The sequence below is a fragment of the Chlamydotis macqueenii genome, chromosome 2 (genome assembly GCF_036417535.1).
Source record: "Chlamydotis macqueenii isolate bChlMac1 chromosome 2, bChlMac1.mat, whole genome shotgun sequence".
Lineage (NCBI taxonomy): Eukaryota > Metazoa > Chordata > Aves > Otidiformes > Otididae > Chlamydotis > Chlamydotis macqueenii.
The window spans coordinates 62,303,569-62,330,547 of record NC_141557.1 but is presented as its reverse complement, the minus strand read 5'-3'; the positions used below and the strand labels follow the sequence as shown (position 1 = coordinate 62,330,547).

At 35.4% G+C, this 26,979-nt stretch overlaps 1 protein-coding gene across 8 annotated transcripts; it reads left to right on the top strand.

Annotated features, from left to right (window-relative positions):
* Positions 1 to 15: 15 nt before the first annotated feature.
* Positions 16 to 25,112, top strand: BRD9 (bromodomain containing 9). Of its 8 annotated transcripts, none has more exons than XM_086743092.1 (18): positions 16 to 223; positions 952 to 1,172; positions 2,854 to 2,986; positions 4,288 to 4,348; positions 5,279 to 5,423; positions 7,512 to 7,622; positions 8,472 to 8,584; positions 10,673 to 10,801; positions 11,657 to 11,789; positions 14,156 to 14,231; positions 15,984 to 16,079; positions 16,855 to 16,987; positions 17,818 to 17,929; positions 19,521 to 19,559; positions 20,025 to 20,096; positions 21,459 to 21,561; positions 23,213 to 23,380; positions 24,127 to 25,112. In XM_086743092.1, exons 1-18 carry the CDS (start codon positions 151 to 153, stop codon positions 24,225 to 24,227), a joined length of 2,019 nt encoding a protein of 672 aa, XP_086599218.1. In that variant the 5' UTR covers positions 16 to 150; the 3' UTR covers positions 24,228 to 25,112. The 8 variants fall into 8 exon arrangements, with proteins under 8 accessions (XP_086599218.1, XP_086599217.1, XP_086599216.1 ...); XM_086743091.1 differs by having other exon boundaries at positions 8,469 to 8,584; XM_086743090.1 differs by having other exon boundaries at positions 8,409 to 8,584; positions 10,712 to 10,801.
* The last annotated feature ends 1,867 nt before the right edge of the window (positions 25,113 to 26,979 follow it).

The window sequence follows — 26,979 nt, the reverse complement described above, 5'->3', positions numbered from 1 at the left end:
CGCCACCGCCGTTTTGTAAAAGGCGGGCTAGCCAGCGGCGCTCCGCCCTTCCCCTCTTGACCTGGATCTTCCTCCGCGGCAGGCGGAAAGAGGCTCTTCTCCTTGAGCGCTTCCGGAGGGGAGGCTGCGGCTGGTGGGGCCGGCTACGCCATGGGGAAGAAGCACAAGAAACACAAAGCGGAGAAAGCGGAATGGCGCTCGACCCCCGCCACTGCGTACAGCGGTAGGATCTGGGGGTGGCATAGAGCGGGCGGGCCCGCCTTTGTCCCCGTGGGCGCTTTTACCCCTTCCCCGGCCGTGGCTGTCGGTGAGACCCGGCATCCCGTGGCGGGCTGGGCGGTAGCGCAGCGCCGCGCCTGGAGGGAGGGAAGGAGAGGCCCTGGTTTGAAGGCCTGAGTTGCCGGTGGCGGGGGAGCGCCCCGGGGCGGGGCTGCCGGCGCCGTCCCGATGCCGGGGGGAAGGCGGGGGGCAGTACGCGGGAAGGGAGGGAGGTGGTGCGCTGCGCGGCTGTGGCGCGGCGGGGGGTGGGAGAGATGAGGCGGCTCGGGAGGGGCGCGGGGAAGGCGGAGGCAGCGCTGGTGTGGTGGGGTTTTGAGACCGGGCACCTTGGTGGTTCGTACGGCTGTTACTGATGGAGTGCGGTTACTGCACGGCTTGGATGGTACTTGGTTTCGCCTTACTCGGTCAAGGATCTTGTGATGTTTTCAGGGAAAGCCGAGGAGTTAGTTCCTTACGTATTACAGATCGGGGGAAAATAGTAATTTAAAATGTGCTGAATGTCTGTTTCTTATTTTGGATTTGTTAGCTGTTGTTTTTAACTCCAGATGTGTTGAATGTATTTTCAACCTGCAACGAATTCTTATAAACAGTATTTCTAAAAGAAGCATCAGTAATTGCTGTATGCTGTCACCTCCGTATGCATTAATAAAATGTTTTACTTTTTAAATGTAGATTATGTGGATAAGCCATTGGAAAAACCTTTAAAGCTGGTGCTTAAAGTTGGAGGAAGCGAAGTGACCGAACTTTCTGGGTCAGGGCATGATTCTAGTTACTATGATGATAGATCAGATCACGAGAGAGAACGACATAAAGAAAAGAAGAAAAAAAAGAAAAAAAAGTCTGAGAAGGAAAAAGAAAAGCATCTAGATGATGAGGAAAGAAGAAAGAGAAAGGTAAGCTGTGATACAGCATAGCAGTCTTCATGTTTGCTTACTAAAAACAGGCGCAGAGTATCAGAACTTTTTTTTTTTTTTTTTTTAAATTTTTTTTTTTAAATCACCGTTGAAGGAAGCTTATTGTTTGGAGACTGCACTTTGCAAATGTAGAAAACCTCTGTGTGTACGTTGGTGTATGTGTCCCATTTAAAAGAGGTATCCTTGTGATGTTTTCTGAACAAAGTGAAAGCTTGTTTTTTGTAACTGCTTGTTTTTCTTATCTGTTTGCTTGTCTGTAGGTATGAATACTTCCAGTTTTAAGTTGGATATTTTGTATTTCAGTCATGTCAGAAACATGTTTTGCTACCCTTTGCAGAGAGTATTTTCAGCTTTTCAAATAAATCTATGTTGCTTTTCTGTTCCTGAGATATACTAAGCTATTGAACATTGAAATTGATTTCTTAAAAAAGCTTTCTGAAATCTGATCTGTTGAGTACTGTGGTACTACAGTTTTGTTGGCTCCTGTTTAGAATAACTTGCATGCTAGGTTTTGTTAGTAGCAAATGGTGTGGTCATCTTAGTTGTCAGTGCTGAGACTTTAGGAGCCCGATTGAAATCAGCAAGAAGGCATTGACAATACAGTTATCTGTACAGTTTCATTTTAGTGTTTCTTTTATGTACTAATGATTTTCTGGTCTCTCTGCTTTTTCTCTTCTGTCATGTAGTTTTACTATTCTCATATGGCAGTTTTTCAGTACTGCTTTGTATAAGTATATGGCTAACGTCTGCCATTTCAAATTGATTTACTTGTTAGGCTTGTATTCCTTTAAAGTGATGTATCTTGTAGGATTAGTCAGAAGCTCTTGAATACAGGGCAAATAGTTGAAAATTTTCTTTGTACAAATATTTTCAAATGTTTCAGCTAAGAGTATGGCTGGGACTTGAAATGTAGCAAAACAAATGTCTTGCAACATCAGATCAAATTATTTGTTTTGCCTTTGCTAAATTATGGGGTAGGGGGTTTGTTTGGATTTTTTTCCACAGAAATTCATTATTAGTGCATGTAAAAGAAGCTAACGGATAGATAAGTAACAAGACTGTAGTGTAAACAAGGTTAATGAAAATATGCTTTTCTATTTGACATGAATGATGACTGTAAGATTATAGGAATGACTCAGACATGCCTTGAAGCTTAGGAAGAGATCATTAATTGCCACCACTGTTACAGGGCATTCCTTATGGTTCTTTTGTAGGCTTCCTAAATTATCATGTACTTTGTTGATTTCTGTTTAACACACCAAAAAACAAAAACACATTGATCAAAGCAGAGCTACAGACTGTTCTTTAATGAATAGTAAATTAAATTTCTTTACTCTCAAGTGTAGCTTATTATCATGCAATTTTATGTTTAAATCGCTTCAGAGTTTAATATCCTTTTAAGTAAAAGTACAGTAACTAATGACAGAACAATAGTATATTAAATAGAAAGAAACAAAAGGTGAACAGTATTAGTTTTAACTGGAGGAGAAAATGGGGTAAGTGACAGTGAAAATGTATGCACTATAGTTTAAACCATATTATGGCTCAGATATAGAATGAGTATTCCAAATTAAAAATTGCTGTCTCTTACCTTTTGATATGTAAGATTGCATGTTCCCAGTATGTTCTTTTAAAAGCTGTATTTTTCGTAATGTACTAGGAAGAGAAAAAGAGGAAAAGGGAGAAAGAACAGTGTGACACTGAAGGAGAAACTGATGACTTTGATCCTGGGAAGAAAGTGGAGGTTGAACCTCCTCCAGATCGTCCTGTCAGAGCATGCAGAACTCAGCCAGGTGAGCAACGTGAAAAATTAAATATTCTTGGGTGTTTTTAAAAGCACATAAAACAAAGCTTTTGTCAAAGGTACCAAAATGTAAAATTTCCATGAGGATTTGCTGAAATCTAGAGACTTTATTTTTTCCAAATTTCAGAACTTTCTGGTATCTGAAAAGTCAATATTCTTCCTGGTGCTTCTGGGTTTTAGTAGGTTTGTTTTCATGCAATTGAACTTGGCAAGGATATCTGTCACTAGCTTCTGTTACTTGGCAGAATAAGGCTCGTGTAAAAGTGTTATTGTGCGTAGTATTCCCCTGATTCCTTCTTAGCATTTCCTCAACCTTTGCAGAACAACGATCATAATGTCTGAAACTAAGTTTTGCTTAGTTCAGAGGGAAAAATGTCTTGTGGAGACTGCTTAGCTGTTGTTACAGTCTTTTCTTATAACCTATGTGGAGTTTTAATTTTAGTATCTCTATTTTCATCAAAAGTGTGTCAGTAAGTTGTGATGGAGTGTCTCTAAAGACTATAGTCCCCCCAGTTTTCATTTACCAGTCATCTTTAATTCTCATCACTAGCCAAAATACTTAACAGTTGTGTGTGGTAACTTCTGCATATTTAATCCTTTCAGATTTTGCGATGCTTTCTCTACCGGTAGCTATTGCTTGATAGCTAAAACTCAGCATTACCCAGTGGAAACTTTTACTTACAAGAATTTTCAGACACATTGTGATCTCAGTACACGTATGCCTGGAAATGAAACTTGGTAGCAAAAAGTTGTGTCTTTAGGAATATTGAGTCATGTGTTTGGAACACTGCCCAAGGTCAAGTAATTTATGGAGAAATTTTCTAATTATGACTGCACATTAAATTGAGGAATGGTGTCCATCAACTGTTGAGGTGACCTAATAGGGATAACAGAAATTTTTTGGTCAAAGCTTTGTGTCTGTGGGTAGTCTGGAGCCTTGAAAAACTGACGGGCTAAAAAAATGATCTCTGTATTGACAAGGCTTCTGTTTTCATCTGCTTGGAAAATTTCATTCAGAAGCATGAGGGTTACCTTACCTGTTCTGCCTGAGAAGGGACATGTCTCTCCATTGTCATGATGAAGAGATGGAGTTTTAATTCTGCTGCTGCTTTAGTTTTTCAAATTTCACATTAAAGCCAGTCTCTCTGAAGTATGTGCATGGAACAGCTAATTAATGTGTAGTGTTAATTGTTTAATCTATACAGAAGTGAAATCGTAATCAGTACCTGTTTTGCCAGCGAATCTGCATCTATTTGTCATTTCAATCTGTATTTCTGTCTCAAACTGCAGCTGAAAATGAGAGCACACCGATCCAGCAATTGCTAGAACACTTCCTTCGCCAGCTTCAAAGGTATTAAGCATATTGTATCTACAGCTGTGTCGACAGTCTCTAATGCATATTTATATGTGTTATTTTACAACTTCTTATCCTGGTTTTTCTGTTTGAAAATAGCGCCTAAAGACTGGCTGCAATATGTTTGGTAACCTTTGCAACCATGTCAGACCTGGTAATTTTTAAAGATTACTTGAGGAAAATTATTACCAACTATGCAATTCTAGCTTTTGGTGGGGAACTCTCTTGGGCAGAGGATATGTTGCCATTACAAATTTTTTGAATATTGATGACTTAGTTTAGGGATTAAAAAAGAGTTACCAGTTTCAATTGTTTAAAAAATTGAACTGTTCTCATAAAACTTTGTTTTATTCTGTGTCCTTTGTCAGATACCAAAGCAAGGTTATACCTGCTTACTTGATAATCCTCTTAATTTGGAGAGGCTTTTTATTTTATTGTTTTCCGTAAGATCTTAACCCTATACCTCATAGGCTTTTTTTAAAAAAAAAACAAAAAACAAAAAACCCAAAACAAACCAACAAAAAAAAACCCAAAACAAACAAAAAAACCCAAGCACTCAGACAAAATATTTCATCTTCCTTTTTTATTACATAGCAATAAGCTGAATTTGTAACTAATTTGAAAATACTAAACACTATTTTTAGAGGACCTCATGAACAAGAAGAGTTTGAAGAGATTATTGCACAGAAAGTATACACAGAAATAATTAAGTAATTCAAGAGCTAGTTAGCTTTCAAAAAGTCTACATGTATGTATTCAAAATTCTCTCCTGTATCAGGAAATTTTTCACATATGCTTCTTTTTATGAGAGTGCTTTTAGTGTTTTTTCCTTTTAAGTACTGTTCTTTTTATACTATTAATGTAGTATAAGAACAATTATCATTTTGTTTGCTGATGTAAATCTAAATTTGTTGGTTTTATTTTTAGGAAAGATCCTCATGGATTTTTCGCTTTTCCAGTCACGGATGCCATTGCTCCTGGATATTCCATGATAATAAAGCACCCCATGGATTTTGGTACGATGAAAGAAAAAATTGCAGCAAATGAATACAAATCAGTCACTGAATTCAAGGTAATTCATTAGAGATTTAGTTATTTCAGAACTATACAGTAAGAAACTAAAGTTTCTTTTTAACTGTAGAAGCCTGTCTTACATTATTTTAATGTGCATTTTTTCAGAACTGAGCGCTTTTGTATATTCTGTGTGTTAGAATGGGTTTCTTGCTTTGTTTTTCACTGTGGAAGCTCTGTATTTGTCAGATTCTACTACACTCTACTAGAAATTACTGTGGAAACCAATAATGTGCTGCTAGATGTAAACAGGTGTAAGACTTTCACAAAGAGTTAAGCAGTTGAAGAACCTGGAGCTCCTGGTTTTGGTTTTGTTTTGTTTTTTTTTTTTATCTAAACCCAAGTAGATTTATCAAAAGGCAATTTTGACATGTCTGCAACAAAACTATGGATATATGAAGCATTTTGTGTAAGATTCAATAAATGCTGCAAAAAACTCACCAATTTTGCTGCTGAAAAATGGACCTACTTTAAAGCTGAGCAAGCAAAAAACTCTTCTCTGTTGTTTTCTGCAGCACTTCAAAGACCATCACTCACATGGGCCTTTTTATCAGCTTCTTGGCTCATAGTTTAGTCTTCACCTTCTGAATTACTGTTTTTGTGATGATCTTGTTAAGCGAAGGCAGATGGCTTAAAAGCCATAGAAAGTCAAAGATTACCAGTTGTAAGTCTGTTCACCTGCTTGCTTAGTATGGACTTGATGACGACTACTAAATGATAGGAGTGTACTGCTCTGACATCCCTGTATGGAAATGGGAAATAAAACAAATTTTTGTTTTTATAGAGTCTGATCAGGATTGCAGTAGGGCAGGGTTATTTTGTGTAAATATTGGGTGCCAGAGAAAGTCTTTCTAAAGACGTCTGTGTCCAGCTGCAGTAATCTTCAAAAATCTTTGTCTCAGTATTCACTGGTCTGTAAACTCAATGGGTTAACTTTTCAAAAAGCCATTGTGTTTGCATACACAGTTGCAAATAATCAAGTAATCATCACATATAGTGGACTCATGGACAAAAAACATTTTTATTTGTGTCTGCAGAAGAAATGAAACCTAATTTCTTGAACAATCATTGTTTAAATATTGAAAAGTTAAGAGAGAAAAAGACATACTTAAATCAGACGCCAGTTTAATTTGTTAGAATCCAATTTGTGAAGTGCTTGCAAAGACTACTGCATGAATCTTGGTTATTAATTTGCCGACTTCAGAAATTTTCAGAGGCATATAATAATATCTTTAATTCATTGTTTCACAGAGCTTCTAATAATGCTTTCTATGCTTTACTTCACAGATCAGTAGCATGTGACTAGAAAAAAAAGCACTGTAATTGCAATCTGCAACAAATTTTTTGTTTCTGTTTACAGTGGAATGTGTTGCACCTTTGTTTTGGGAACTTAACATCAGTAAAAATTACTTGAAATTATGTATGACAGAAAACCATTCAAAGGAGAAAACAAAATCATGCTTGGCTGTGATGTTCTTTTGTTGCATGCGATGAGCATCTAGAAGACTGTTTCTTATGCTTTGGAGTTTTCTTTTCTTTTTGTTTTTGTTTTAGTGCAAGTGACCAAAGAAGTGGTCAAATTACTAGAATTAAAGTTATATGTAAGACACTTTGTCTTTCTGATGTCACTGTATTTCTCAAGTCTGTTCTGATCTTGAAGGTGGGAAAAACACCAAAAAGAACTTAACCTTGGTGCCTCAGTCCTCTTAATTTCTTTTTCTTCTGTTTGGTCCATTTGCATAAGGAGGAAAAATTACATTTGGCATACAGGGAAAAGTTGTGTTGTTTATTTTTTGTTGTTGTGGGTTTTTTTTGTTGTTGTTGTTTTGTTTTGTTGTTGGTTTTTGTGTTGTTTTTTTTTTTTTGTAACCAAAAAGCCAATTCCAAACAAAACTGAGCACTTTGAAGAAGCAAAAAAGGCTCAAACCTTTGCAATTCAGTGTTACCTTTTGGCTTGCATTTACTTCGTGAGTCTGCTGCTAAAATATTACTGTCTTCTTCACAGAGCTGCCATGATGGAATGGTATCTTTCAGTCACTTAACAAAGGGGTTAAAAACTTTAACAGTTCTTTTGTTTTGTATTTTACAGGCAGATTTTAAACTGATGTGTGATAATGCAATGACTTACAACAGACCAGATACTGTTTACTACAAGCTAGCCAAGAAGATACTACACACAGGCTTTAAGATGATGAGCAAAGTAAGAGACCTATTAAAAACAAAAAGCAGAAACTCTTTGGGGTGTTGGTTTGTTTTTTGGTTTTTTTTTTTGTCATATGTAAAAGGAACATAGTTAATTACAGTGATAGATGTTATTTCATCCATCTGTGATTAGTTATAGCAGTGCCTGTTAGTGCTGCTATATTTAAGGGCTTGATAGCATTCTTGTAATAACTGCACCGTTATTTCTTGACCTTATCTGCACCACTGAAGTCTGTAGGAGCTTCTTCCCCTGGCTTCAGTGAAAGCAATTAAGATCCACATATATAAAAACAAACTGTTGTAAAATATTGCTGCTGACTGTAACTTTGAAAACAAGATCTCATTTAAGTTTTATTTCTGCACAAACAAGAAAGTTTTTATTTTTTTTAAGGTGGTGGGTGTAGGGGAGTGTTTGGTGCAAACACACTTTTTACTCAAATACAGTTGTTGGCTTGTAAAATGAAGTTACTTTGGTGAGCTGCTTTGTGTGTGTGCATGCGTGTGTGTGCATGTGCATGTGTTGCAGTTATGGTAAGTTTTGTGTAAACTAGGCAGTTGTCTTTGCATATGCAGTTTTTTGTTGTTGTTTGTTTCTCTCTTGATAGTTGAGCTGGAGAAATTCTGATGCCATGCTACCATGACCAAATCATGTTGCATCACCATTGGAAACGAGGCATTAAGAACAAAATAAGGCCATGGCCATTCCCATCCCATCCCATTATCATAGCATCTTGGCTATGAGGGAAAGGTTAAGTCCCTGCCGCTCTGTCCTTTCTGATTCTAGGAACGGCTGTTAGCTTTGAAGCGCAGCATGTCGTTTATGCAGGACATGGATTTTTCTCAGCAGGCAGCTCTTTTGGGTGATGAAGATACACCAGTTGAGGAACCTGTTCCTGAAGTTGTTCCTGTACAAGCAGAGACTACCAAGAAATCCAAAAAGCAAAATAAAGAAGTTATTAGGTAAAGGTTTTAATGGGCATGCTTACTGGTTTGTTGCAGCTTTTGTAATATTAGACAGCAGCAATTGAGGGGAAAAAAACTCCTTTCTTCTTGTGATCCATAAGATAAATGGGGAATTTTGTTGTATTTTATTTATTTGTTTATTTATAGGACTAGTTTAATAACCCAATGATTCGCAGCTTGAAACAAACAATTCAAAGAATTACTGCATGTCCTTTTAAACACTTAACAGTTAATGTGTATATATAGATATTTTTATCCTCTTTTATATTCAATAATAAGTAGTTCCTTCTTAGGATGATTTGAAATGTTCTTTTGTTTTTAGTACCTTTCACATTTTGTCTTCTCCCCCTGCCCTCCCAAAAATGATTGACTGTATCAAAATCCAGCAGCATCTTTCTGGGAGGGCAAAGTGGCTCCAGATCAGTAAATTATTTTAGTTAACTTTAGTCTTATCTGTCAGGATATGAGATACAGCAGATTGTTTCTGGAGCAGATGATAACATCTTCCCAATAAAATCTTATTAAGCTTCTCTGTAGAATACCTTGCTAATGCAATAGCTGTCTTCAGCTAATAGGCACCCCCGTGTCACGAAGTCGTGTTTTTTATAGCTAAAATCTAATTTTAGTCAAATTAGGGGGGTTTATTTTCTATTTTATGAGGAGAAATTAGCAAAAACTGTTATTTACAAGCAAATTATGTTGTTCAGTGTTCTTACATAGACATCCTAAGGTAGATGTTGAATTTAAATTTTAGAACATGATATCAACTGGAATTTTATGAAAACAAAACTGTAACAGAGCATTACTAGTCATGTCTTAACCTGATCATGTAGATATGTTCTGCAGACTTCTTTCTTAAACATCCAAAGTAAAAAAAAAAAAGTGAAATGTAACTTGTTATTTCAAGTTCACACTCTCGTTTTTGTTAAAAGTGGACTTCAGACTTCTAATCAGCCACATAGTTTTTGTTACACTTCAAGCATTTTTGCAATCCTGCTTAACGTCTGATGGAAAAAGTAGTATTTTAATGTAGTTGTTTTGTGAAAATAGGAGACTGCAACATGATTCTTCAAAAATGATTTTGAACAGTAATTTTTTTTCTCTGGAGCTATTCTAATGTCAGCATACAGAAACATATCTGTTGCTGTATCATGAAGAATTATCAAAGTGTAAGTTGTTCTTTGTTTAATGGATTGTGGATAGGAATTAACTGAAAGTACCTTTCTGTAAACAAGACTTGGTTGGGGGGAGGTGGTTTGGTTTTTGTTTGGTTGGCTTTTTTAAAATATACGGTGATTTGGTTTGTATGGTGCCCAGCATAATAGATTTTATCTTCTGATTAATTCTTACATGAACTCTGTTACAGGAGTACCTTTGTGCTTTGGCACTTTTTGTCGGCTTCAAATACAGTTAGCTAACAGAGCAAGAAACTGAGACTGCTAAGCAATCTAGTAATGCTCTCTCTTTAATATCCACCTTAACATACAATTCAGATAGTTAAAAATAACTAGCCTTTAATTTTACACTGATACCAGTTTCCTTACAATTAGTTGTGGTATAAATTTACTTTCCTGTTCTTTTCAATGTTTGTGTAACTTTAGTAGTTGGAATTAATTTGGATTTTGTAATTAAGTTGAGCTGCTAAACACTTGATTTTGACATAAGTAGGATAGATATTATTCTTTTTTGATGTACAATAAGAGCTTTAGGGGGAGAATCCCACCTAATAGCGGATATTTTTACCTTAATATTTCACATTAAAAGTGGAGAAAGAGATGAAGTCAATGTTTGCAAAGTGTTAAAGCAGTTTAGACCTCTATACGGTAGTTTAAACAGTGACTTGAATACTTGGAACATCCTAAATCCAAGTAGTTTTTGAAAATTTTACCCAGGACATTGCAAACTTCTGAACGTTCTCTCAAAATTCTTGTCCATTAAGTATTCTGTAGAGTGTGATAGAAAGTGCCAGTTGTTGAGGAGTTTCCTGCTGTGTACACCCTTTCTTAAAGTTTCAATGAAACAAAAATCGTCTAACATATGTCTCATAATAGTATGATCCTGTGATCTTTTTGTTGTCTTTAATAGCAAAACTTTCTTGTGTATCGGATCTGAATCTCTATACAGAGAGAAATTCTTAGCTAAGCAAATGGAAGAAGATACACCAGGAGAGAGAAATGGATTTGGTGTGAGGAGATGCTCTACCCAGTACCTAAGGTGTTTGGCCCTAGTGTCTAATGTCCATATAATACCCTGAAAGATTTTTGATGTGCAAGTTTATTTTAAATATATAACGTAAGGAAGACTACCTTATCCTATGGTATCTTTACACTTCCCCTTATAATACTACCTTTCTCTGATCTTATATAATAGCTAAGATATGTCCTGTTCCATCTTAGATATGCTTATTTGTTATGTTTTTAATGTTTTGGTGCTTTAAATGAAAAGGGATCTACTGAAAGATAAATATTAAATTATGTCATTTCAATGAGAAAGAATGGTGTGATCGATACTGATTAGGAATACTAATTGCCAATATTAACAAATGTAGGAATCAAAGAACTCCCTGTTATACTGGGAGCAGTGTCCTACTTCTACAAGCAACTAAATGACATAATTCTCATAAATGCAGCCTGTTGGTTTTTTAATTTTTTTTTCCTCAGATTAGAGTTACACAGTCTCCATTCCCTCATCACGTAGTTTCTTTTCTGCATCCTTCTATTTGGAATTTGTGAAAATAGTGTATTTGTGCATGTGGGAGACAAAGGACACATACAGCATTCACCTTGTCTTAATACAATATTACTCCCAATCTCTGTTTTGTAATACTTCCTTTATTTTCATCAAGGTACAGAAACCGTTAAATTTTTGAAGTTTCATAATTTGGTAGTACTCAGCTTCTGCTGTAAAACTTCAGTTTCATAATGTGATTATAATTTCACTTAAATGCTGAAGTAGACTGACACTGGGAGAGAAGTGGGACTGATTGTTCTATTTAGCAAACCCAGAATTCAGCCCTTTGTTCTGTTTTAGATTTTAATTTCTTCAGCTGCTCCTCTTCTCTTTTCTTAGTTGCATATTTGAACCTGAGGGAAATGCGTGCAGCCTGACAGATAGTACTGCTGAAGAACATGTCCTGGCACTAGTGGAACATGCAGCAGATGAAGCTCGGGATAGGATCAATCGATATCTACCCAACAGCAAGGTCTACTGTACAACAAAATTCACAATTCCATTTTGTGTCTGACTATTGAATGCTTTGTTTCATCTTAGGAAACCTGCTTTAGTATTACGTTTTCTGAGACTAACATCTAGGCTATGTGCTCTGTGTGGAATACCAATATGACTATTGTCTATTGATAATTTTGTTCCCTCTGAAGCCCATTGTAGGATGTCCTAAATGGATGTCAAGTTGTGTGGTGAACATTTTTAGAAATTCACTTGCAGAAAACGGTGAAATGTTGCTCAGTCTTGAATGTGGCTTCCTTAGTTGCAATCCTTAGCACTCAAAGTTATTAAAATACCATCACACTCTTCTTACTGTTGCAACCCCACAAAAAGCAAACTTTGGCATGGGTTGAAGGACTGTTAGGATTTCCTCCACCCAACCTAAGGAATTCAGGAATTTTTAAGTGTTAAATTACTGTTTTCAGTGAGAAGTCTAGAACCTCTTGTGGTTTTGTACCTACAAGTAGTAGCTGTCAGCTATAGCATGTTCTTCTGTGAGTACAAAATACAGACATCCATCAGTGACTAGGAGAAGATAGCAGTAGTTTGTCCATGTTGGAATTTTGGACAGTGCTAAGCACAGGTTTGATCATCTTGAATGTTATTTTAGTACTGTTCCATATGTTTGGTTTTTGTGCTGTTCCAAGAGTTAGAAGGAAAAGCTCAGTGATACTGTTAGTGCAGTTTTCTCAGCACGATCTGTTTACGGGCTGTGTTTTTCTTGGCTGTGTTTCCTTAGCTATGTGATATGGTGGATTCCTTTATTACTTCGTGCTAAGGTTGGAGTGAACACTACAGATGTTCACTACAGGCCTATGTTGTGATACATATACTCTGTTTCCCTTGCATTGTGTGGAGTCTTGTTACCACTATCATACTTAGTTCTTATTTCTCGTTCTGTCACATTTCTCGTTCTGTCACATGACCACTGCAGTTGAAAAAAGAATCAAGATGTTGCCACATCCTACATTTTCCACCTGTGTTTTTGACAACTGTTGCAGAGGAAACATTTGCTTTGAAGCATTAGTGGTAGCAGTTGTGTCTTCAAACTTAAATGTCTATTTCTTGGACAGTGGCCCTTGTTATGCAAGGCTCAACTTGATCAGGAAGTAAAGCCTCAAAGAACAATGGGAGAAGATTTAACTTTGTCGGTATATTTCTGTTTCTTTGCATAATTAGATGACTTGCTAGGTTTGAAGGCTATTTGAAACCTTCAAAGTAAGAGTGGCTTTCGAAAAACCCTTTAAAGCAATACCAATCTTCTGCTAATTGCTAGCTTTACTGAAAAGGCCTTTCATGCTGAGGCAGTCAGTTTTGCAGTGTTCAAGAAAGAGTTGCTCTAGGTGTGCAGCTCTTAATTGTCTAGGCTGTTAATCAGCTAGACAACCCACTGCAGATCCCACTGAATCCTGGGTAACACTGACATGTTCTTAGAGTTCAGCCATTGTTAACTTCTGCCATCACTTGAAGATACGGTTCCTGTTCATTCTCTTTGCAGCATTTGTCACCTCTGTTTTTATTATATGCCAGCACTAGATTTGGCCTTATGTATGGAAAGAGATTTAAACTTTGGAAGAGGGAGGGGAAAAAAAAAAAAACAAAATAGGGGAGAGAGTTATTGTTCAATTTACTTGGAAGTATTTACTAGTATTTCTTTAGGAAGAGCATAGTTTTCATTTTCCTTCTTTACTGAGAAGCTAGTCTTTTTTGCATGATTCATGTGTAGTCCATTTCTGATATCAGCTTAGTTTGCATCAATTCTGGCTCTGTCTTTACAGATGCCAGTGTGTTCTGTTGTCTTTCACCTCTCTGCTCTGAGAGGTCTGAAGTCTGAGAGGACTTCTTTCTCTTCAAGAATTTGATAGTGTCTTCATATAAGTATGTCTGATTAGAGAAAGTTGTGTGTGAGATGTGAAAACAAGTAGTTCAGTCTAGATTTGAAGATAAACAGTGAGATAGATTGTGGATAGGAGTTACAATTGTGCTTCTAAAAAGAAAGTGTGTTCTAGGCTTGGCAGTCAGAAAGCCTGGCTCCATATTAATCAAAATGGAATTGTTTTTTATCTTAGATGCAAACTTTAGATCTGATTTAGGAAGATGAATAAGGAGCTGTATGTATGACATACAAACTTTTACTCCTGAATCTTCTGTTCTGAAGCATTTGCTACATGATGATAAATAGTTGTGGCCCAAGATTCTCTGTATTAAAAAGGGAATACCAGAGTGCAGGATCTGAATACAGCTTAAAATGCTTTTTATAGTTTTCTGTATAAGTAAGCAACTCCTTCTTTGAGTTTGAACTGTTGAATGATTGTTTCTGTATCTTTGTGATTCTGTTTACAGATTGGTTATCTGAAAAAAAATGGAGATGGAACTTTGTTATTTAGTGTAGTAAATTCATCTGATCCAGAAGCAGACGGTAAGTGCCATAATCTTTCAAACAAACATTGCTAACATTGAACTTTCTAGCAGATTTTGAAGTCTTAACTGTAGGTACAGATCCTGTGTAGTATAGATGAGGCTTTTTTTTTAAAAAAAAAAAAAAAAAAAAAAAAATTATTACCCAGACTATTTTCCCCAGTAGCTATGTTTAGTATCTCCAATATAAGACATTTCTCTTTGACTTTCAAATTTTCACTCTTCAGATGCTGTTTTACTGATGCTAACAGTAAGAAGGTCAAATAATATTTATAAGCACTTATCCATTTCTACAAATTTATAGAGAACTTGGAAGACAGGTTCTTGCTCCAAGAACGCTGTAGTGTTAAAATCTAATAGACAAAAGGTGAATGAAAGTGCCGTAATCCTATGTAAATGTTCAATGCACAGATGCAAATTCAGAAACATCTGTTACCTTTTTTTAATTTCCTAATTTAAATTATTAGCTAGCTTTCAGTTTTAAGTTAATTAGGTTTCGCTTAATTATTTTTCTTTAATTCCTTGATCTTTTCTGTGAGTTTTTGTTTCTGTTACTACTGTACCTTGTTTATATTGTCTCATGCTTTCTGCTTGTTTTAGTTTTGAGCTCAAAGTGCAGAAGTTTTGAAAGTTTGTAATGAATGAAATGTCATTGTCTTTATGCTGCTCTATGTCTTGTTGATTTAGCACTTCTCTGCACCTTTTGAGATTGGAATTCATTTACAGCTTACCTGTTGTTGCATTGGTGAATGTATTAACCGTTTTGACAAGTCACATTTCTGTTGATTTTTTGATTGGGGTATACAAGCCTGTAACTCTATTGCTGTCTAAATTCCTTTTCATTTGGTAGTAAATTTTTCTGGAATGAAATTGAGCATTTCACCTGCCATCATGCCCTCACTTGTTTCTGAAGAAAAAAAAAAAAAATAAATTATTTAATACATCTGAAATCATGCCACTGAAAATTTGGACAGTGATGGTAATGGGAGCAGAGGAAGGTTTCACTGTGTGCAAAGTGCTGTACTGCTTCCTGATGTTTCTGTACTCTAGAATCTTTTTTGATTGTTTATATAGTTAATACTAGTTGCACTGAATTTACAGCCAATAGTATAATCTAAATTTTTGTTGTAGCTTTTTTTGTTGGTTTTTTTTTTTTTTTATTCGAGTAAGGTTCTAAGGATAAACTTGCTTTCTGTTGTTCAGTAATTGAATGTAAGCACCATTAGATTTCATAACAGCAAGAGATATTTAAAATAACTGGAAGTGTCCTGAATGTTGTTGGTATTTTTTGAAGTTTAAAAGCACATTTCAAATTATTTGAGCCATTTTAATTAAGCACTTCTCAGAACTTTAGAAGAAAGAAATATTGCTACTGCAATAATAGTAATTATCTTAACAAGGTTCTGTATGTGGTATCTGGGTTTCTATAGGCAAACTACCACTTAGTCAGCATAAGAAATTGCTTTTATCACTTCATAATATCTGGATATTGAGTGCTTGTGAATCAGCTAGTAAAAGAGTTTCAGATGCTGCTGCATACTTTAAAAGTGAAGTAACTAAGCAAGCCATAGGTCTTGTGAATAAGAGATGGAAACATATTTACAGCATGGATTTGAAACTTAAATGGAGAACCTGAATTTCACTACCTGTCCTTAATAAAAATGTACAGATTAAAAGACATTTAGCCTTTGTGGTAACTTTTAAGCATGAAATGCTTTCCTAAAAATTAACTTCTTTTAAATCAAATTATTAGAGGAAGAGACTCACCCGGTGGATCTGAGTTCACTGTCAAGCAAATTATTACCTGGCTTCACTACACTGGGCTTTAAAGATGAACGAAGAAATAAAGGTAAATGCGGAAGAACATACTTTAACTTCGTGTTAATTAAATGTTTGAGCAAGTTCTTGATATAAAATAATTTCAGATTATACATATCTCCAAATTAAAGTTCACTTGGTTATTTCTATAATATATATAGTAATTCCATTTACAGCAGAATGCAGTTTTAATTAAATTGACTTTTTTGCTTATTAAACATAACTTGATTAGGTGTTTATGAATTAATGTTTTGCCTCAGTGTTATAGCCACACTAGAAGCTTTCCAATAGTGACACTGCATTTTCTTGTGAGGAAATAATTTTTCCTGAGCAACTGTGCTTAGAGCTGAGAAAAAAACCTTCTGGTCGTTTGCATTTTTGTATCGTATGACAAGGATTTTGCAAACTGTGGAAGTTTTTTTGCTAGTATTATTGACACTTTAATAGTTTATAATCTGTTTTCTGAAAACAGACTGGCAAACAACAGTGAAGTAGACATGTGCAAAAACCAAAAATATAAAAGGGGGCAGAGGGATGAATCTTTTTTGTGGAAGTAGGGTGATTAACTTATTTCCTTATTTTCAAGTAGTATAAGTATGTTTGTTTATATGGTAAAAATAGTTGTGCTGATTCTAGAGTCTGGAAGTTTCCTTGAGATATTGCTCCTGATTTCAAGTAGAGGAGAAAAAAACACACTGCACTTTCTGTATTTGTTTCCAAAACCAAGATCTTCCTCCTTCTGCCCCTCTGAGTGGTCTTTTACACTTGTGTTAATCGTTTGTCGTCTTGTTCTTCTACCTCTCTAGTAACTTTTCTTACAAGTGCTAGTACAGCACCTTCAATGCAAAACAACTCTATATTTCATGATTTGAAATCGGATGAAATGGATCTCCTGTACTCAGCATATGGTGATGAAACTGGGATACAGTGTGCCTTAAGGTAAGCCCTTCATTATTAGGAGGCCTAGCTTCTCATAGCAATCTTACAAGAAGCAATTTGGACTAAATGTCAACTAGGAGGCTCCAAATCCTGATGATTTTTTTTTTTTTTTTCCTAAAACTCAAAAAAATTACTTACTATACAGCTTGATCTATTCTTCATCCTAATTGGTGGGAATATTTTTTTTGGTTGGTTTTTTGTTTTGATTTGGTTTTTGGTTGGGTTTTTTTTGTTTGTTTGTTTTTTGGTTTTTGGTTTTTTTTTATTTGCACTTTTAACTTACCCTACTTTATTGCAAGGCTGTTAAGGATCTTGTTATTAGGGTCTTTGACCACAGGATATTATAGGCTTCTAAGGATGTAACATTTTGCTTTAAACCCACCGGTAAGTCAGTTTAGATACGCATGTAATAGATTTCAGTAACTTAACAGTTATATTTTTTAAGGAGTTTCAAAGCAGTTAAAGCTACTTGAAAAGGAACTGCCACTTTTTGTTAAATTGTTAGTCACTGAAGGAAAGTATTCATCACAAACTTTTTTATTTTCTTTGTGTTTTCTTTAATCCACAACCAATTGTACTTCAAGTGAAAATTTGGTAGTTGTCAAAAACAAGTTTGCACATACATTTACTTCAAATGAAAAAAAAAAAAAAAGAAAAAAAAACGTATCTTGAAGGCCTTAATAGCTTTTTCTGAAGAAGCATAAAGAGTAAAAGAACAAGGAAAATGTAGGTGTAATGCAGCATAGTTGGGGAAAACTGTATTATAAGTTGAAATACCTTTTACAAAGGCAAACATTTCTTTGTAATGCTTATATCTCCATTCCTACTAGCTTACAAGAATTTGTGAAGGATGCTGGAAATTACAGCAAGAAAATAGTAGATGATCTTCTGGACCAGATCACTAGTGGAGATCATTCCAAAACTATTTATCAGCTAAAGCAGGTGTGTCCCTGGTGTGCAAGAATGTCACAAGTTCATCAAAATAAGAATGGACCTGTTTCTGTTTCTTAATATTGTATGAGATGCTTTATTTTCCACTGCCAGTTTAAGCAGTACAGGCTTCGCTGTTCATGCAACTATGTGGTGCACCAAATTAGAAACTTTATTAATCGTCAGAGAAGTAATCTTTTTCTTCAGCTAGATTGGTTCTCCAATGTAGTTCGCTGTGTGACTGCAGAAAGGAAGCGGCAGGGGGATGTAGCATAGCGGGGGAAGAAGGGACCAGCCAGCTGAATGGTGCTTGGGTAGCTTGGGTGCTTCTGAGTTATATTGCAATGCTTTTGTTAAGGAATTTTTTTTCTTAATTTAAATGCAAAATGTATTCATTGTAGAAGGATTAATTATTTGGAACACTGAAATAATATTGGAGAATAGATTAATATCACTCTACAGGTATGTATTACCCAACAGTGCTAACTTTTAAATTCATGTAGTATGTCTGAAGGAAGAACTTCTAACTTATTTCCAAAAGCACTTTACTGAAGAGATTCATACTAAGACTGGAGAAAAGATAAGTGTGTATAATTCTAGTGGGAATGTTTGAATTCCCAAAACAAAACAGACTATCAGAAACTGCAAAATGTTGTTTCATGTTATCTTCGCTCTGAAAACCACTCTTAATTTAAAATAATTATCTGCTGCTTAAAATTATGACATTCTGAATGATTCAAGAATAAAGAAGGGGAGGCAGGGAGAGAAGGATGGAAGGTATTCAAACTTTCTGACGTGGTGGAAATGAGATTATGCTAAACTTCTGCAGACTTAGAAGTCATAATAGGGTGGGTGATATTTGTGGAAAAGGAGACATTAGTATGAAAAATACAGAAGATCCTTCAGAATTTTCTGGGTATTTTTTTTTTCAGTACATACTGGCAAAAGATTGTACATGAAACAGGAAGAAATGTAAAGGATTAATTAAAAAAAAATTGCCAGTTCAAAACCAGTATTTTGAATATTCCTCTACATCTTGAAATGTGTGTATACAACATACTGAACTTCACTTTAAAATAAAACGCGCCTTTCCCTTTTTGCAACCTTGTTCTATGAATAGTGTTCCAAATAAGAATTTCTGAATACCTTTCAAATGGGCAATGGCTATTTAAGCTTAGAAATGCTATTTAGTTGTGGCATATGTGGTTATGTACAGATTTTGTGCATTTAAATGTGATTCAGTGATAATGTGCCATGGTGTTTTATGCTTGAGCATTTTGTGCTGCTACATTTGAGTAAGAATTAAAATCTCTGAAAGTGCAACCTTAAATTATTTGGAATCAGAAATTACTGAAGTAATGACTAAGATCCTTCACTTGAATGCAATGTTAATGGGCAGAAGAAATAGTGTCAGGGGACTGAAAGATTAGTTAAAATGCATAATACTAAAATATTTCAAAACAGTAACTGTTACATTGTAATTGCATTTCAGATACCTCTAGCATCATTTTGTGTATGAAGTTTGAATATACTTGAAATTTGTACAAGAGAGGTCTTTCTCTTATGTTGAGCAAAAGTAATTGTTAGTATTCTTTCTTTCCAGAGGCGAAATATCCCAGTAAAACCACTGGATGAAGTTAAAGTAAGTTATGCCGATACTCATCTGTCTAGTTTGTTTGTTTTACTGGAAAAAGTGTCTTGACATTTAAGGTAGAGAAAGTGATTTTCTCTGGGCTTCCAACATTCAAATTCCTAATTTTATTTAATGTGCATCTGTTCTGTATAATAATACAGAAAAAAATTGCTAAGTGGAGTATATAATAAAGAAGAGGATGTTAGTTTAGTCCTAAAGAGGCGATCCTTAGAGGCTGTCCTGGTCAGTTCTAAATTGTTTATGTAAATGTATATGGTCACCCATTTGAGAAGAGCTAGTCTTTATTTTTTTTGTAAAAGTTCTGTGCAAACATGACAAAACATAATAGTGTTCTGTGGTGGCTCAGGATCTGCTCATTGTAAACCAGTAAATTACACAAACTAAGAGTATTCTTAGGAAACTTAAGTATAAGGTATGAAATGCTGAGATCTAAAATATGATTTGATTCTTTAGGTTCTACCAGTTCTAATAAAAGAAGAACACAAGTTGCGTAATACCTGTCCAGATTCTTCCAAACAGATTATGGTAAAATGGTTTGTGTGGGTTTTTTTAAAAAAAAAATAAATAAATAAAGTTTGAGACCTTAATTTTGTTTCAGTGCAAGGGTGTGCATGCTCTGAGGTAGAAAATTAAAATTACAGTATCTAGAATAAGCTTTCAGTACTTTTCAGTACTCTGACCCTCAGTCTGGTTTAGTTAGTGAGTTTGTCCTTTTGTATTCTCTAGCTTAATTCAGCATGCATAACTAAATCTCAGAGGCAGAAAGATCACTTAGAAATCTGAAAGATACTTGATTTGCTGATGAATATTTGAGGTTCAACCTGCTATAAAACTGGAAAAACACAGTAGTATTTATCAGTTTCACTGCATCAATTTAAAATGTCTGTTAGAAAATAGGGGTAAATAGTGCATATCTTATGCTTTCACAGCTACTAATCAGATCTTTCTTTAAGTGGGACAGATTTTTTTCTTGCAAGTTATTTGTGTCAACAGAAGGTATGCACTATATTCCATGGCAATTCACATAAAAATTATATGGATTACATTATAGCAACTAATCAGATTTATAGTTTTGTAAGTATTCCTTATGTTTTGTGGAAAGGTTTGTATTTCTCTGGAAGTTAACTGGTTAAGTTAATGAATGAAAATGCTAAGTTTCATTTTCATACTTTTAAAAGATAATACCTGGTTGTGTATTTTTCTGCACATCTTATTCCTCCTGCTGGAATAGGCAACCTCAGGGAATTCTGTTAAAATGTGTTTTGAAGCTTTATAACTTTTACTTTGATCTCTTAGTTTTTGCCCTTATATAGCAATATTGGAATAGGTATGGAAAAAAAAATGAAATTGTTGTAGTGCAGGCAGTATTTCATTATTCAAATGTTTAGAAAAAATACTTGAGAGACCAGCTTCAGCTGATACTGTGTATAGGGAGGCCCACCTTACTGGTTTTGTTAGTCACATACTAAAAATTTAAATAAATCCAATGTTGCATTGAGAAGGTGAGGGAAAAGGGGATCTGGGAGTAGTTAATGATGGGGGATACTGCTAGTGCTTTCCCCTGCCAGGGTTCTGCTATGGGCCAGGGATGAGTTGAGCATGTAATTGAATTCCAGAGGATTCATAATATTGTTGTCAACGGTCCCGGATGATGAGATGAAAGATATTTAGACTACCCTGCAGATCTTTTGCCATCCGTATGACTGGTTTGTCCTGGAACGATGTTTGAGCTGCCTGTGGGTTGCAGGTTAGCCAATATGGTTATGGATGCTCCAGTCTCTAGTAATGTGGCACGGAGAGTATGGATTCATGCATTTACCTTAAACATTAAAAAGCTACGACAGGTTGTTGCTATTGCTAGTCTTTCTGTTTCTTTTATTTTAATAGGTTGGAGAATCTGCTGGAGACAGTAACACTTCTGACTTGGACTTTCTCTCCATGAAACCATATTCAGATGTGTCTCTTGATATTTCCATGTTAAGTTCATTAGGTAAGTAATTAAATATATAAGCCATCAATTATGGTTTAGTTGTACCATTTAGGCCAAATAACAGCTGGAATCTAAGAACAAAAAAGTGTTTGAAAAGTAGTTAATAAGTCTACCTTTGACATAGGTAAAAGTCTAGGGCTGGTACAAGATGAATGAACCTTGGTCTGTTTTTTCCTGTGAGACATCCATGTGCTAGCCAAGCTAGCTTTTCCTGTATCACTGAAGAAATCAAAGTATTTGTACCTCACAATTTTGATAGCTTTGCTTGTTTTTTATGTGTTCATACTGTAAAGTAAATGTTAATCATCGTGGAGCTTTGGCTCAGAAATGTTATTGCTTCATATGCTGTCTTTTGAAATTACTTGGGAAGTAGGTGAGTATGTGAAACTTAATCATGTTACCACTTGGAACATCCCTAAACAAAAATCAGAAGAAATTTCAGGTGTTGCCAAGACTTTAGCTTCAAATAAAGCAGTTGTGTAAAAGTATTAGGATGTTGTTTCGGATATGTGTCTGATAGTATCCTTCTTTAATTACGGCAAGTAGAGTTCCCATTTCTGCTGAGCTGGTCAAATGTCTTCAAAAGTGTCCTCACAAAAAAAAAAAAACAACAGCTTATGGTTGTAAGATACTTTTAATTCAGAATGTGAAGGATGCCAAACTATCTGTTATAAAACTTAACCAAAGTAATTGAAAGCTTGAAGAAAAAAAAATTTTCTACAGATTTCTCCCATAGGTGCAGTATTCTTTGAAAAGCAATTGTAAGCTCTGATTGTGCTGCCGGATACTAATTTTATTGCAATTCAGTAAAAAATTATTAAATACCTGTTTTATAGATAGTGTTTAGACATTTCAGTCTTACTATGAATTTCTTGCTCCACTGAAAGCTGCTTATATTTTACTTCTTTGATCTTTCTGAAATAATCGTACTTCTAGATTACTTAGCCTCTGGAGAGAGTTTATAGCATTATTTCATACCATAACTCTTGCAAAGTTAGCAAGGTCTGCGTTGAAGAAACCCAAAGAGAAAGAGGAAAATAAACTCTTTCCTTTAAAGTTGAGGGAAATTTTTTAAAGTCTTCAGATGAATGAACAGTGTATGTTGGCATATACTTCCAGTTCTTTCCAATTTCACTATTTTATTTTGACTTACTATAAAATCAGTGTAGCTGAAGAGGATACTGTTCTTAAAACCTTCTGTGAAGGGGATTTCTTCACCTTCATAAATTACATGCTCTATTTTAACTATATTTTGAGTTAAATATTTAAGTAATCTTTCTACTGACTTACTCTCCTTTGCTGCAAACTAAATGCATTATTTTGTGTCTTGAGTTTAACAGATGAGGAAGACAAATTAAGCTTTTTATAGCTGTTTTAATATTGGGAGTCAGTTCAGTTTCAGCCATTGCCCATGATGCTGTCCTTCATCCTCCAATATCACCAAATGCATTTCAACATGTATTTCTTGAAACTGAAAACAGATTTGCAGCTGTTGCCTTTCAGGAGTGCAAAGGAAAGTGCAAGATTTAGGTTGCTTATGGACAATCTTGTGTTAGTTTGTTGTAGAATTTTATTTATAGTGACTTGGTAATTTATGAGTCAATCTGCATGTCCTAATTCTGGGTTTTGGTTGGTAACTGATGGCCCTTAGGGAAAGTGAAGAAGGAGCTTGATCATGATGATAACCATTTACATCTGGATGAAACAGCTAAGCTGCTGCAGGACCTTCATGAAGCTCAGGCTGACAGAGTGGGATCCCGGCCATCATCCAATTTGAGTTCCCTGTCCAATACCTCTGAAAGAGATCAACATCATCTTGGTAAAGTTACCTGTGTCACAGAAGTTGCAATACTTCTGCTGTAATTGGTTAAAACTTGCATTTTAATTTAGGTGAATCTTTGCATGAAACTACTCTGATAAAACAGTGTGCTGACTACAGGATAATGTTTAATTTTTAAATATGCATGGCAAAGGCAACTAAGACATATTTTTGACCTGTGGAATTAAGGACACTAACTGTAGTTACTTATGTTTTGATGGGGCATGATTGAAGTAATTGGGAAGTAAATTGATACTGACTGGCAGATCCCTATATGCACTTGCACTTTATGCTTTAAGATATAATAAGGAGTATATAATGTTTATTTTACTTCAGCATAGTTGTTCACAGCAAGTACCAGGTGGGTTTCTGCAATAGCCTTCCATTGTTGACTGTAAAATTCAGTGATAAGACAGGATGATAAGGTAACATACCACTTAATAACTTGGTGACATTCTGAGAAGGTAGGAGATGTTAGTTGGATGATACTCAATTCCATTTTGTATAATTTTTCAACTCAGAGTAATAGAATAATGACTGCTTTTTCAAAAAGGATCTAAATCACTGAGGAATCTTGTAATTTCTTTTTCAAAACCTCCTGTTTAAATATAATTTAAATGTCTGTCTTGCTTAAAAGCCTAAAGGGAACATGTGAGATAAATCATGCTGTTTATATATATAAATATCTCTCCATTATTTTTCTGTGCTTTTTAAAGGTTTTGATTTTTTTTTCCCATATTCCACAGGAAGCCCCTCTCATCTGAGTGTTGGAGAACAGCAAGATATGGTTCACGATCCCTATGAATTTCTTCAGTCTCCAGAAACCTCAAATGCCACTACTAACTAATCTGATATGTACTATATATATTTTGTATTTTAATTGTATAATGTTTTTATAAAGTTTTTGTCTATGGCAGAAACTGAATTTTTTCCTCTCTTTCTGTGAGGATTCCTGTATAATATTATTATATATGCTGGATTTAAAAAGAAAAAAAAAAAAAAAAAGCCCAACTTAGTACGTCATGTTATTAGCAATGTACCAAAACCTGCTTTTGATTTGTTTGTTGAGGGAGGTCATTGTCTACTGCTGTGTGAATCTTGACTGAAAAACCACAGATAATGTGTTAGAGAAATTTATATTTTATAGAAACTAAAAAGTGATAATTTTCCCAGTATTGTGGCAGCACTCACTAAATGTTTCTAGTAGAATTATCTGCAAGTTCTGTTCAGGTCTTAACTTAAATATCTTCAAGGAGGAATATTTTATTTCAGCAGTGACAGAACTGCATGAATTGTGATTATTATTACATTTCCCGTCTCCTAACCCTAATAATCTGTAGAAGTTGTTTCTGTTTCCCCATATTTTAAAATCTTTTTTTTTTAATCACTCTAGAAAATACTTAATTTGAGAGTGGCAGTACTTTGTAGTTGCATTAAAATGCTCACTACAAGAATTCTACCTTGAATCTAAAAAAGATGGGTGTTTTTGTGATCCCTTGTGTCTTGAAACAGAGAAAATATAATACTTATATTTTTAAATTTGATATGTATATTTAATTGGATGGAAAAAATACTGGATAGGGTGTGCTTTTGAGTAATTTTAAAATAAAACTTTATCATTCAGTACTGATGTAACTAGCGGATTTTGTACCATTGATATGTGCAAGCTGGACAAGTGTTACAAATTTACAATATTTTGTAAATATTAATAAAAATACAAGATCATTTTTTATGTTTGCAAATACCTTGTTCTTACCAGGAGAAAATTTGCTTCATTTTCTTTACTAAGTCTGAAATACTAGGAGTTTTTGTTCTGAATTTTGTGCTGCTTCAAAAGAAATTTCATCATGCCACATGTAGCTGTAAACAAAATTAACTGTGAATTTCAAGGAATCAATAAGGAAGTCTGTCAGATAACTGATATCAAAGTCTTGGTAAAGTCTAGTTAGGAAGATCTGTTAGCTCCAACTAGGTACTTGTAATCTGGACTGTTTCCTCTCCATCTGAGGTGCCTCTTCTGCACCCACTTCTTTGGGATGCATGTTTTCTGGTTGACTATGACATGTAACTTTATGTTCGGTCTGCTATGATACTGGTAGCTGCTTTTTCCCCTCTGTATACTAGTTGCCTGCCCTTTCTGTTACGACAAGTCATTTGTGAGACTTCACCTGAACTGGATCAAAAACTTCTGAGTTTCAGACATTCTTGTTTGCTTCCGCCATTGTCAGTCAGCTTTGCAGAACAATTAAGTGAGCAGTGGCCCACCTAAGGGCTGGAAATAAAGAGTGACGACCAGGAAACGGGAGCTCTTGAAATCAGCATTGCCTGGCAATGACAGTTTGATAGTAGAGCCTTTATAACTATGAGCTGTCTCAGTTGTGAAGAATCTGACATGTATGCTTCTCTTGGAACGAGAATCGGCAGCATACCCCTCACACTGCCAGTACATCATTCTTGTGTCTTGCCTTAATGCTGAACAGAAACATGGGTTTTGATAAGATACTTTGATAAATCAGGTAAGTATCTTACCTATGTCAGTTGTCTTTTGATATAAGTATCCTGATTTTGCAATTCATCCTGAGGTGAAAATTTTTGGTCACGTAGAAAGTTTGATGGTTAATAGTGCTATATATCTGTTACAGCTTTACATGTTGAGAATACATTTTTAATAATTAGTTTGCAAGCTCTGATTTATTTATTTATTTATTTCCAGAGCGTATGTGTTGTATTGATCAAGTAAAGTTGAGATGGCACAGCTAGAATGGGCAGAAGAACTGGCAGAGGTCACAGCAGAGCCAAGATGCTCATGACATGGATTATTGAGGGATGATGATTACTTTTGAGTATATAGTAAGCGTATTCCAGAGTGCAAATGTGTAGATCTGTGGGGAAGGATTTTTTGAACCTGGACCGGAGATTTGCTTTTAAACAACTTCTGAGGTGTTTTTGGAGAGCCAAATTAAATGTAAATACTATTCTATCATAAATGAGGGTCTTTGTAGATCTTCTTCTCTACCACTTCTTTTGTCCATACTTTGCCCGCTGGTCTATGAGGATGTTACGGGAGACAGTGTCAAAAAGACTTCCTAAAGTACAGGAAAACGACATCCACTGCTCTCCACTCCTCCACCAAACTGGTTACTTCATTGTAAAAGGCTATCAGGTTACTTAAGCATGATTTCCCCTTTTTAAATCCATGTTGAATACTCTTGATCCTCTTCTTGTCCTTCGGTAGTTCAGAAATGGTTTCCAGGAGGATTTTCTTCATTGTTTTCCCAGGGATTGAGGTGAAGCTCTGCAGCCTGTGGTGCCCTGGATCTTCCTTGCCCTTCTTGAAGACTTCTTACAGTCTTCAGGAACCTCTCCCGGTCACCATAATCAGAGATTATCAGGAGTGTCCTCACAGTGACACTGGCCAGCTCCCTGTAGTCTCATGGGCCTGAGATTCCTGAAGACTGGTCTTACCAGTTAAGGCAAAGGCATCCTCCTGAAAGGACCTGAGATTATAGCCTTCTGGAATAGTTTTCTAGGAGAAATGATAAGAAATCTCTGGGAAATGCAAGGAGAAAGTAGCTACACTATCTTTAAGTTTAGTTTTA